This window comes from Doryrhamphus excisus, chromosome 1 (genome assembly GCF_030265055.1).
Source record: "Doryrhamphus excisus isolate RoL2022-K1 chromosome 1, RoL_Dexc_1.0, whole genome shotgun sequence".
In the NCBI taxonomy this organism is placed as follows: domain Eukaryota; kingdom Metazoa; phylum Chordata; class Actinopteri; order Syngnathiformes; family Syngnathidae; genus Doryrhamphus; species Doryrhamphus excisus.
The window spans coordinates 16692874-16706230 of NC_080466.1; the positions used below are offsets into that span (position 1 = coordinate 16692874).

The 13357-nt window shown below is 41.9% G+C and overlaps 1 protein-coding gene and 1 long non-coding RNA gene across 2 annotated transcripts; one reads left to right on the top strand and one right to left on the bottom strand.

Annotated features, from left to right (window-relative positions):
* The first annotated feature begins 1339 nt into the window (after window positions 1-1339).
* On the top strand, window positions 1340-1802 carry LOC131140053 (uncharacterized). Its single transcript, XR_009132339.1, has 3 exons — window positions 1340-1479; window positions 1541-1595; window positions 1664-1802. It is a non-coding gene; the product is annotated as an uncharacterized LOC131140053 (long non-coding RNA).
* Window positions 1803-4136: 2334 nt separating this feature from the next.
* On the bottom strand, window positions 4137-8585 carry LOC131140679 (rho-related GTP-binding protein RhoU-like). The gene is made up of 5 exons (XM_058091340.1): window positions 8531-8585; window positions 8076-8345; window positions 6610-6668; window positions 6493-6522; window positions 4137-5575 (listed from the first exon to the last, which is right to left on the bottom strand). The coding sequence occupies exons 1-5, from the start codon at window positions 8583-8585 to the stop codon at window positions 5066-5068; spliced, it is 924 nt and encodes a 307-aa protein (XP_057947323.1). The 3' UTR covers window positions 4137-5065.
* Window positions 8586-13357: the final 4772 nt, after the last annotated feature.

The following is a 13357-nucleotide window of genomic DNA, read 5'->3' on the forward strand; positions in this document are numbered from 1 at the left end:
ATGAACATCTGAATTAAAATATGGAGATCCAGTTTAAGTACCAAAGTCCAAGATGGATGCACTAAGTCAAAGATGGAGGTCCAGTTTAAGCACCAAAGTCTGACATGAACATCCAAAGTAAAATATGGAGATCCATTTCAAGTACTAAAGTCAAACATGGATGCACTAAGTCAAAGATGGAGGTCCAGTTTAAGTACCAAAGTCCAACATGAACATCCAAAGTAAAATATGGAGATCCAGTTTAAGTACTAAAGCCCAACATGGATGCACTAAGTCAAAGATGGACATCCAGTTTAAGTACTAAAGTCCGACATATACAGTATCCTTTAATTCAAACAGGTAAGTAACAAAGTCCAAGACTGATGTCCTAAATCCCACATGGAGACCCAGTTTAGGTACAAAAGCCTAACATTGAGGTCCGGTTTAAATACCCAAGTCCAGTTTGGAGGTCCTGTCCAACATAGGGGTGCACTTTAGTACCAAAGTCTAACATGGAGGTCCAGTTCAGCTACCAGAGTCTAACATACAGGTCCAGTATGGTGGTCTGGTCCAGTTTAGTACCAATCAGGTATTGAAGTCCAACCTGGAAGACCGGTATAAGTACCAAAGTTCCAACATGGAGTTCTAATTTAGATACCAATGTTCGATCAGGAAGTCTAGTGTAAGTCCAAAATGAAGGTCCAGTTTAGGTACCCAAGTCCAGTTTTGAGGTCTGGTCCAACATGGGGGTCCAGTTTAGTACCAATCAGGTATTGAAGTGCAACCTGGAAGACCGGTATAAGTACCAAAGTTCCAACATGGAGCTCTAATTCAGATGCCAATGTTCGATCAGGAAGTCTAGTGTAAGTCCAAAATGAAGGTCCAGTTTAGGTACCCAAGTCCAGTTTGGAGGTCTGGTCCAAAATGAAGGTCCAGTTTAGGTACGAAAATCCAACATAGAGGTCCAGTCTAAGTATACCAAAATCCAACATGAAGGTTGGGTTTAGTTGACAGTTTCCATGTAGAATTCAAAGTTCACATCCAGAGGTCCTACATGAAAAGTATTTTGTTCCCCAGATGCTCCAAAGAATCTCTCCGTGTCTACGGTCCCGTCCAATAAGATAGTGGCAGGCAGCAGGCTAACACTGACTTGCCACAGCGATGCTAACCCGGCTTCTAGCTACACCTGGTACAAGGAGGACACGTCGTCTCCTCTGGCGTCAGGTCCCACGCTCACCATCATGGACTTCAGACCAGAGGAGATTGGAAAGTATTCCTGTGAAGCCCGCAACAGCAGGGGGCGCAACAACATCACCGTGCACATGAATGGTAAGACTTCTGACCTTTTTTTTCCACAACGCTTGGAGACATCCATGTCCACTGAAGACATCTGTGTCCACGTGTAGGAGAGTTCCACACAATCAGGAATAACATCATCAGGCTGAGTGTGGCGCTTCTGTTCCTGCTGATCCCGCTGATCCTGCTGATCCTGCACTTTAGGTAAAAAGTCTTTCCTCTGACTTCCCGAACAAGGTCGTCATGCCGTGTTCCTTTTCCAAAGAACTTCACGCAGGAAGACAACCATGGAACCAAATGAGCTCGTTCAGGCTTCAGAGGTGAGAATGTTCTCGTGTTTCTTTTCCGAGACGTGAATCCAGTCTCACCATCGACATCTTGTCCTCAGCCGATGGACGATGGCGACTATGAGATCATCCGCACTGCAGACCTTCACCATCCTTGGAGAACACTTCCTGTTACATGTCAAGAATGAAGTTTAAAAAGTAAAAAAAAAAAAAAATACATGGAAATAAATTGAAAATAAGCTACAATAAATAAAGATAAATCATTTAAAAAGTCAATTAATTAATGTACAGACAATAGCCTGAATAGATAGAAATATAAATATTATAATTAAAATATAATATACAAAATAAATTATAATTAAAACAAAATACAATAATATTTTTTGCAAATAGTTAAAATAATAATAATAATAATAATAATATTATTAACATATTTCTTTTTTGTATATTTTCATAATAGTAATAATAATATTTATTATTATTATTATTTTACAATAATAATTTTTGCAAACTAATCACAATATTATTATAATTATTATTATTATTATTTTAATTATAAGACAACTATTATTATTATTATTATTATTATATTATATTATTATATTATTATTAAATTTATAATAAATAATTTTAATGTAATAAAATGTAATAAAATGCTGTTAAAAAATGTAATACAATCCTTACATTAAAAATACTCACTTAAAATTATATTTAAAAAATTATTTAAACAAATAAAAAAATGCTGTTAAAAATGTAATAAAATTATATTTCTTACATTAAAAATACTAACTTAAAATTACATAAAACATTTTATTAAAAAAAGAATTTAAAAATAAACTGAAAATAATAACAGCTAAGCAAACAATAGTTGATCAAATAAATGACACCATACAAATATATTTTTATATCATACTGTATGTCATATTGCTATTATATTGTATTCTATTCATTATATTTAGTATCTATAATAATACAATACATTGAAAATAAACAACAATAAATTAAGCTAAATTATTAAGTAAGTAACGAGAAAAAAAGCAAAGAAAAACAACAATAAAACAATGTATACAAAAATACAAATAGATAAGTGAAGAAACAAGAGAAGAATAAATGAACATTCATAAATAAAGACAAAAAATTCAACAAAGAAATAGGAGAACCTGAGCGGTGATGAAAATATACAAAAAAAGAAATACATTAACATTTTTTGATGTAGTGATGACATGAAAGGGTCCATCCAACCCTTTGGTATTACACCAACATGCCCCCTAGTGGCCGTGGGCGGTGCTGGGATAACGTCACAGCCTTCCAGTCAGTGTGCTTTGCTGCTCCAGTGTGTTTTGATGTGTGATGTCTTCACCTTTCTCGCGTGTCGGCTTAAAGGCGTGAAGGCAAACAACTGTTGCTGCCGGCTTCCATTAACGGGATTTATCCAAGAGGAACACACGCCACGCCGCTGACAGCCGGCGGCGTTACAACGGGGGAAAGCTGACCTCTGGGATTACATTACAATCCTAGATTGTGTACTTAATGATGTATCATAATTAGATATGATATATCGTGGGGGTGCTGGAGCCTATCCCAGCTGTCTTCTTCGGGCGAGAGGAGGGGTACACCCTGTACTAGTGGCCAGCCAATCACAGGGCACATATAGACAAACAACCATTCACGCTCACATTCATACCTACACTGTAAAAAAAAATTCTGTAGTTTTTACGGAAAAAAAAATGGCAGCTGTGGTTGCCAGAATAATCCTGTAAAAATGACAGTAGAGTCTAAACTTACAGGCTAAATTGTAAATTTTACAGTTTAAAACTGTTAAAACTGTCAAACTTGCTAATTTTTTTTGTTAAATCAATATGGGTATTTTGTTATTTCACGTTTTATTTATGTAATATTTGCAGAAATTTTTTGTTAATTTTACATCAAACACTATTAAACACTATGGAAAAAGACGGAGCAAACAACACTGTTTTGCTGTAATAAAAACAAAAAAATACTAATATATGATATAAATATATATTACTGACATATTTTGCAAATTAAACTCAAATATTTATTAAAATTATGCAGTATTTAGGAACTTACTTCACCGCTTTCTATTTTAATGTATACATTACATTCTAAACATTTTTAAAATCATATGCTCAAATCATATTAAATTGATATTGAATATCTGAAATATAGAACCAGAATATAACCATGATATGCAAATTAAGGTACACCTTACTTAGTGCCAGAAAACACAAAAACATGTATTTCTAGTCTCTTCAGGGGTGCTGGAGCCTATCCCAGATGTCTCCGGGCGAGAGGCGGGGTACACCCTGGACTGGTGGCCAGCCAATCACAGGGCACATATAGACAAACAACCATTCACACTCACATTCATACCTATGGACAATTTGGAGTCGCTAATTAATTAACCTAGCATGTTTTTGGAATGTGGGAGGAAACCGGAGTACCCGGAGAAAACCCACACATACACGGGGAGAACATGCAAACTCCACACAGAGATGGCGGAATCGAACTAGGGTCTCCTAGCTGTGAGGTTCCAAGTAAAATTCATTCATTAATTTTCTACCGCTTATCCTCACGAGGGTCGCGGGGGGGGTGGGGGGGGGGGGTGCTTGAGCCTATCTCAGCTGTCTTCGGGCGAGAGGCGGGGTACACCCTGGACTGGTGGCCAGCCAATCACAGGGCACATATAGATCCAGACCCAGAGATGGTTCAATTCCCCATTTGAGCTCAAACTACCAATTTACTCATACTTTCATTCTATGTTTTAGCATATTTCCACAGCATTTCAGTCCAGCTTCAGCTTCCGAGCGACTTGTTTTTCATTCAAAATTTCGATTTTTGTGCCTTTTCAAAGCGTTTCAGTTTTTTTACGCGCAATGTCTGCTCACATTGCATCTAGTCATTACTATTATTATTATTAGGACATGTATGAACAGGGAAACATGCAAACTCCACACAGAGATGGCCGAGGGAACTAACCACTCTACCGCCGTGCAGCCTTTCTTGATTCATATTACCTTAATTGCTGATCTAAACCTGGAATTTTCTTATTTTATGGAATATTTTATGGAATATTTCACTCTCTAGCTCCTGTCCACCGCCCGGACTAATGGCCCCCATATACCCAAGAAGCAGGTAAATCTTTGACAGAGGAGGAATCAAGCTCCATATGCTGCTGTAATCCCGCCCAGGTGGTCCTGTCTGCTCCAATTAGAGGACTCGTTAGCTTCTTACCAGATTACCCTCACGTCGCCCACTGAGGGACTTCAACACAGCATCTGACGCCATCCGTTCCAGGGTCAAACTGTGGCCATGGTAGAAGATTTATTCATCATGCAGGCAGTGTTTTCAGTTGGAAATTCGTACAAGTGTAAAAAGAAGTGAAGCATTAATACAGCTCAAGTGTATGTCAAAGGAACAGTGGCTGCTAACCAGGAACTCTAAGACCATTTCGGCCAATCAGAGGCCTGAAGAAAGTGAGTCGGTCAAGTCGTCAGGTGATCACAGTGTTCTCCTACCAGACATCGGATCTTCCTCCACCATGTTTCTGAGAGCTTCTTGATCTTGTCTGGAGTCTTCCTCTTCAGGGTGAGTCTCTGCGGCCGCACGTCGCCACCGCCACTGAGGCCGCCATCTTGTGTCTGACGGATGCTGGCCAAAATAGCCGAATCAAACGCCTCCTTCAGGTTCTTCTGGGTCAGCGCCGAGCACTCAGCGAAACCAGCGGCGCCCAGCAGCTGAGCCAGCTGCCGGCCTTCTTCCGAGCCTACCGGGCGCTCCTGGTTCTGTGCCAGCTGGATCAGGACCTGGACGTCCTCCTTCAGGTCCAGCTGGGTGCCCACAAGGACGAGCGGCGTGCCAGGACAGTGGCGGCGGATTTCGGGCACCCACCTGTGGGTCAGATTGCGGAAGGAAGCGGGTCGGACTACGCTGTAGCACAGCAGGAAGACGTCTGCGTTTTGGTAGCAGAGAGGGCGGAGTCGATCCAGCTCGTCCTGAAACATGGAGGACAAACTGCATCAGGATGGTAGATTTGGGATCTGTTCTGTTTACATTGCTGACAAACTGGATCCAATCTGGATCAAAACCTTTAACATGGAAATGTAGCCGGCAAAGTGCTAGCCAAACAACACACAAAGTACCTACAAAGTAAGCTCCCTGCTGCACCATGTGGGCATACAAACAAATATTTACATGCAAAACCCATGCCAAAAAAGCCAAACGCCGCAAGGCATGCTGGGTATTTTCCTTTGTCGCATTTTGCTGGATTGCAAAATATTGAGGAGGTCGACGGAGAAGTAAAGAAGGCCTTAACATACTCTTGATATCCAATATTTACATGTGAAACCCATGCCAAAAAAAGCCAAATGCCGCAAGGCATGCTGGGTATTTTTCTTTGTCGCATTTTGCTGGATTGCAAAATAATGAGGAGGTCGACGGAAAAGTATAGAAGGCGTTAACATACTCTTGATATCCAATATTTACATGCAAAACCCATGCCAAAAAAGCCAAACGCCGCAAGGCATGCTGGGTATTCTTCTTAGTCGCATTTTGCTGGATTGCAAAATATTCAGGAGGTTAACTGAGAAGTAAAGAAGGAGTTAACATACTCTTGATATCCAATATTTACATGCGAAACCCATGCCAAAAAAGCCAAACACCGCAAGGCATGCTGGGTATTTTTCTTTGTCGCATTTTGCTGGATTGCAAAATAATGAGGAGGTCGACGGAGAAGTAAAGAAGGAGCTAACATACTCTTGATATCCAATGTTATTGTTCATAGTTCTTATTGTTGCTGCAGCTGGACTACCCAGCATGCCTTGCGGTCGTTCGGAAAGAACAGTTTTAAGTTAAGTGTTGTGTTTAGTACTCAAGTATGTTGTCACGTGATGCCACATTCCTTATGACTTACATTGATCGCTCCGTCATCCACTCCCCATTTCTATCGAGAGCAGACAAACAAACAAAAAGATCCCATCATGATGACATCCTGCCATGCTCGACACCCCCGTACGATTACTGGTCTCACCTGTCCCGCCGTGTCGCACAGCTGCAGCCTGACTGGTGTCCCGTCCACCGCCACCACCGCTGAGGAGACATAACGCACATCGGGTCGGCAACCTTGGTAATGGTAATGGTTTTATTTCATTTGAACATGCATCAGATTACAATTGAATGCATCACATAATCAGTTCATAGTTCCACGTGTCCAAAAGGAGCAGGAAGAAGCAAAGCTTATTAAATCCTACCCCTCCATCTGGTATTTTTACAATCAGTAACTGTTACATTTGTTCACTTCCTGCCTTCTTAATTTAATTTAATTTAATTTAATTTAATTTAATTTAATTTAATTTAATTTAATTTAATTTAATTTAATTTAATTTAATTTAATTTAATTTAATTTAATTTAATTTAATTTAATTTAATTGATTTTACTTGACTTTACTTGACTTTACTTGACTTTACTTGACATGACTTGACATGACTTGACATGACTTGACATGACTTGACTTGACTTGACTTGACTTGACTTGACTTGATTTGACTTTACTTCACTTCACTTCACTTCAATTTTATTTTATTTTATTTTATTTTATTTTATTTTATTTTATTTTATTTTATTTTATTTTATTTTATTTTATTTTATTTTATTTTATTTTATTTTATTTTATTTTATTTTATTTTATTTTATTTTATTTTATTTTATTTTATTTTATTTTATTTTATTTTATTTTATTTTATTTTATTTTATTTTATTTTATTTTATTTTATTTTATTTTATTTTATTTTATTTTATTTTATTTTATTTTATTTTATTTTATTTTATTTTATTTTATTTTATTTTATTTTATTTTATTTTATTTTATTTTATTTTATTTTATTTTATTTTATTTTATTTTATTTTATTTTATTTTATTTTATTTTATTTTATTTTATTTTATTTTATTTTATTTTATTTTATTTTATTTTATTTTATTTTATTTTATTTTATTTTATTTTATTTTATTTTATTTTATTTTATTTTATTTTATTTTATTTTATTTTATTTTATTTTATTTTATTAAAAGAAAAATAGCCTGGAGCCACAAAACATAGTATGTTTAAAACAACATTGGAGTAGGCTATTTTTCTTTTAATAAAATAAAATAAAATAAAATAAAATAAAATAAAATAAAATAAAATAAAATAAAATAAAATAAAATAAAATAAAATAAAATAAAATAAAATAAAATAAAATAAAATAAAATAAAATAAAATAAAATAAAATAAAATAAAATATGTCTTCTGCACACAGCTCAGCTATTAATTGCTGTAATAGATGGTTCAAAAGCCACCCCTGGTCACACTGCGGCCACCCCACCTGGTATCAACTTCTTCATACAATCATAGTCTCTTTGTCTCTTTGTAATACGTAATATCATCATACATGTTTATTATTATTATTATTATTATGGCAAATGAACAAAACAGATGAGTTCCATCATTGCAGCCTACCTGTGAAGTTGTCAAAGGCGGTGGGCACATACCGTGCCGGGTATCCGTTGGTGGTGTAGCTGACCACCAGACTGGTCTTGCCCACCGCGCCGTCCCCGACCAGGACACAGTTGACCCTGCGCTCCGGGACGGGACCGGAGCGGCGCCGCTTCAGGGCCAGTGGGAAGTCACGGCTGCTCTTGTGACGGCGAGGCAGCGAGGAAACGTTGGCGGCAACCACTGAGGAGCGGCGGCGGGGCTTGTGGCCGCTGACGTCCGGGGGAAGCATGGCTGCAGGGGAAGAAGAGGACAGCGGGAGAGTGTGAGCATCCTCACTGCGAGGGGGGGGTGGAGCCAAACGCTGCCAAGATAAGGAGCTTATTGGGGGGTGCGCCCACAAAGCAAAGCTCTCCAAAGTGAAAGGATAAAGATGTTGCTCACGAATACTCATTTCTATGTTGCAGCCAATCACTGACCTCTGACCTCTCTGCGGCTCATGTAGAACATGTAGACCTGGACCTTGGACAACATCAAATTCACTTTTTTTGATGGCTTAATAGTTTTGCATTTTAACATGAGCCCTCCTGTTATATAGAGGATCTTTGACTTCCCCAAAACAGCACAGCACTCTTGTCATATAGATGATCTTTGACGGGTGTATTTGCAAAATATCATTTAATATACTGTAGCGTCACTATCCTGTCACATAGAGGATCTTTGACTTCCCCAAAACAGCAGAGCACTCTTGTCATATAGAGGATCTTTGACGGGTGTATTTGCAGAATATCATTTAATATACTGCAGCGCCACCATCTTTTCACATAGAGGATCTTTGACTTACCCAACAAAACAGCAGACAAAACAGCAGAGCACTCTTGTTATATAGAGGATCTTTGAAAGATGTATTTGCAGAATATCATTTAGTATACTGCAGTGCCACCATCCCGTCACATAGAGGATCTTTGACTTCCCCAAAACAGCAGAACACTCTTGTGATATAGAGGATCTTTGACGAGTGTATTTGCAGAATATAATTTCATATACTGCAGTGCCACCATCCTGTCACATAGAGGATCTTTGTGTTCCCCAACAAAACAGCAGACAAAACAGCAGAGCACTCTTGTCATATAGAGGATCTTTGATGGGTGTATTTGCAGAATATCATTTAATATACTGTAGCGCCACCACCCTGTCACATAGAGGATCTTTGACTTCCCCAAAACAGCACAGCACTCTTGTCATATAGATGATCTTTGACGGGTGTATTTGCAGAATATTATTTAATATACTGTAGCGCCACCATCCTGTCACATAGAGGATCTTTGACTTCCCCAAAACATCAGAGCACTCTTGTCATATAGAGGATCTTTGACGGGTGTATTTGCAGAATATCATTTAATATACTGTAGAGCCACCATCCTGTCACATAGAGGATCTTTGACTACCCCAAAACAGCAGAGCACTCTTGTCATATAGAGGATCTTTGACAGTCAGTCCTTAAAACAGCTCTCTTCTTATATATAGAAAAACTTGATTGGTGCTTTTGCTGCACATCGGGAGCCATGTATGGCGTATTGTATCCCTGAGATGCCCAGTTCGATTCCCAATACTTGATGTGGCCCAGCCTTACCCACCCAGCTGCCCCTTGGAGTTTGAGACCCCTAAAATAAAGGATCTTTGACTGGTATTTATGCACTACATCCTTAAAAACAGCACAGTGATCTTGTCATACAGCTGGCACTGCAAACAGTATAGAGACTATTTGTCGCCTCCTTGTGGCTATGTCGTGCCAAGCATTCTTGCACAAGCTGTGCAGATATTAAAAACAACATATTGTATACAGCAAGTACACTGTCCAGTGATGAGACTTTACTATGACAATAATACAAATTTTTGATTGACACTGTCATATAACAATAGCTTAAAAGACAACATTTTTGGGATACATTATTGAAGTTTTATCGACAAAAAAGTTTCCCATACTTCAGGAACATTTTGTATGTATGTATGTGACAGTGTGTGGACGAGAAACCAAAATGTATAGACTTGATAACTTGATAAAGCCTTTATGATGGACACAGTTTGACCCTGGAACAGATTATTTACACTTACATATGGGATGGGTGCGTGCAGACATCGATTCAGAATCTTTGGGCCTCCTTTAGGACCTTGCAGACCGGGCAAACACATTAACTCAATTTAGAGATTGGGATTAAGGACCAAGGACCCCCCCCCCCCCCCCCCGCCCCCCACCACGCCCCCACCCCCCAATTCCACCAGCCTTTCCTCTTCCCCTCATCTCTCTTTTTGATGGGATCAGCTGAGAGACACTCTCCTCTCCATCCCTCCCTCTCTCAGCCCGGCTCGGCTCTCCCTGGGGGGACGGCGGCGCTCGGCCTCTATAGTTATGGTGGGGGGCCATCTGTCAGCGTGTGCATTCACGCAGCCACCAGAAGGCCGCAACATGTGCGGATTTAAATGGAGAACCCAACTTTCCCAGGACACACAGGCCTGACCCCGGCAGCCGCTGCAACACCCCCACCATCACCCCCCCCAACCCCGGCACCCACTCCTCCTGAAACACCCCATCCCTTCTTCCTGCGTCCCACGACCATAAGCGCCACCATCCAGTGGACCCCGCCCACCTGCCTGCCACACCCTCCAGCATGAAGAAATACTGTCTGCATGTCAATCAGAGCTCTCTTGGGGGGGGGGGGGGGTGATGGGTGGGAAAGCGATGCTAAATCAGCTGATTGGTAAAACTGATTGTGGAAGCATCAGCGTGTGTGTGTGTGTGTGGGGGTGGGGGGGTCTAACAGGATTGGTCTTGTCTCGGGGCCCGCTGGGAGGACAATGGGAGCGGCGGGCGTGGTGAAGGGGGGGGATTGGGGGGCGAGTGTCACACACACTTTTGCTTTGTGGCTCGGTCAACAGGCGTGTGCCACGGGTGTCGTCTCGCTGGCCCCCCACCCCCAAATCGCCTGCTGTCCGAGCCGCCATGAGAAGCGGGGGCCCCGGGGCCTTTAATGAGGGCCATGCTGCTTCTTATCAAAGATGGACAAGCCGTCATTACAATCATCATTAGGCGCAGCACAATGGAGCCCGCCGCTATCTCCCTGGATGGGAAAAATTACACCAACTGTGGGGGCGGGGGGGGGGGGGGGGGGATGGACATGTATACATTTTGTAATTCTAACATTATTTTGGTAATAAATAACTGTATCTATAGTATTGATATAGTATTATTTCAATTAATACTGATTATCCAATACAGGACATACCAATATATATTTATTTTGACAGTTAAGTCATATATAATAGTTTTCAATCTATAGTACTAACAAATTAACTAATAATTCCAGATTATTGGGATATTTTTATAGTCATAATGATGTTCTTCCATGTTTCCACGCGGGGGTGCTGGAGCCTATCCCAGCTGTCTTCGGGCAAGAGGCGGGATACGCCCTGTACTGGTGGCCAGCCAATCACAGGGCACATATAGACAAACAACCATTCTTCGGGCGAGCCGGCCAATCATAAGGCACATATAGACAAACAACCATTTTTCGGGCGAGCCAGCCAATCACAGGGCACATTTCGACAAACAACCATTTTTCGGGCGAGCCAGCCAATCATAGGGCACATATAGACAAACAACCATTTTTCGGGCAAGCCAGCCAATCACAGCCAATCATAGGGCACATATTAACAAACAACCATTTTTCAGGCAAGCCAGCCAATCACGGCATATATAGACAAACAACCATTTTTCGGGCAAGCCAGCCAATCACAGCCAATCACAGCCAATCACAGGGCACATATAGACAAACAACTATTCTTTGGGCGAACCAGCCAAACAACCATTCACACTCACATTCATACCTATGGACAATTTGGAGTCGCCAATTAATTAACCTAGCATGTTTTTTGGAATGTGGGAGGAAACCGGAGTACCCGGAGAAAACCCACGCATGCACGGGGAGAACATGCAAACTCCACACAGAGATGAGGGTGGAATTGAACCCGGGTCTCCTAGCTGTGAGGTCTGCGCGCTAACCACACGACCACCGTGCAGCCCGTTAAATTTGCAATAATCATGTAATAATGCCTGAATATAATACAGAAAACTTTTCTTTTTGCCATATTTATCTGCATGTTTACAAACTGCGGGCCACAAAAAGCCCCAGGGGCCAGACTTTGGAGACCGCTGTGTACCCTGCTCTCATGAGGTTTGTACTTTACGTGGTCATATGTAAACAAACACGTGGTGTCAAAACCAGCTCCCAAGATGGACGATGGAAGTGGTCTCCTCCATGCTGAAGGCCGGAGAGACAAACTAAAGGCAGGTGCCTGTGACCGCGGGAGGGGTGGAGGGGGGGGGGGGGTCGTGGTCCCAGTCACCCTGCTCATCATTAAAGTCCTTCCAAAAAAGGTGTTGTTGCTCTGCCGTCCTTCTCAGAGTTCTTTTTAATGTTGTGGATGGCCTGTGGCCCCTGGCCGCAGGGAGCATTGTCACGGTGCTGAAGGTGGAGGGGTTGAATGGGGGCGGGGGGGGCAGCGCATGACGCTGCAGCGGCAAGCAGCTGGCAGCCCAGCTTGCGGGGGCCATCTCGTCACAATGGAGAGCCTTCCCCTGGGGGCCAGTGATTTAGGACAGGGCTCTCTGGATGGAGAGGAGGACAGAGGACACTGGCACCCTCCCTCCCACCCTCCATCTCTAAAGCCTCCCTGCTGGTTCCTTTGCTCGACCCCCCCCCCCCCCCCCCCCCCCAGCACCACCACCTCACACCCACCCTTGCATCTCCTTCCTCCTCAACGCCTCCCTACCCTCTTCCCACCGTGGATAAGCTCTCTCCTGGGACGAGGACAGCATTCCTGAGGTGTAGCCCACTAAGGCTGGCTGGACACAATGAGGCGTGGGGACGTGGGGGCGGGGGGGGACAACAGGTGCGTGTGGATCCTCTGTCCTGCAGTGGCAGCTGAGAGATAGGGACGAAGGGCTATTATGGCGCTGGCCTAGCGATGGGCTGTTGCAGGGCTTTTCAAGTGTAACCTGGTCTCGTAGAAGCCCCTCTTTCATCCTAGCTAGCACCTGCCGGGACCCCTGCCCCCGTGCAACCGCTCCTCCAAACCGCCACTTATCCTAAAACTGGATTCAAGACCAAAAGAACTTTAGCCGGCTTCAGAACTTCAGGGCCTGAGCCATGCGGGCAGCCACCTCTGGTAGCCCCCCCCCCCCCCCCCAACCCACCCGGGGCTCCCCCACCCTGAAGTGAGCAGTCGTACAGCAGATGTGATAGAAG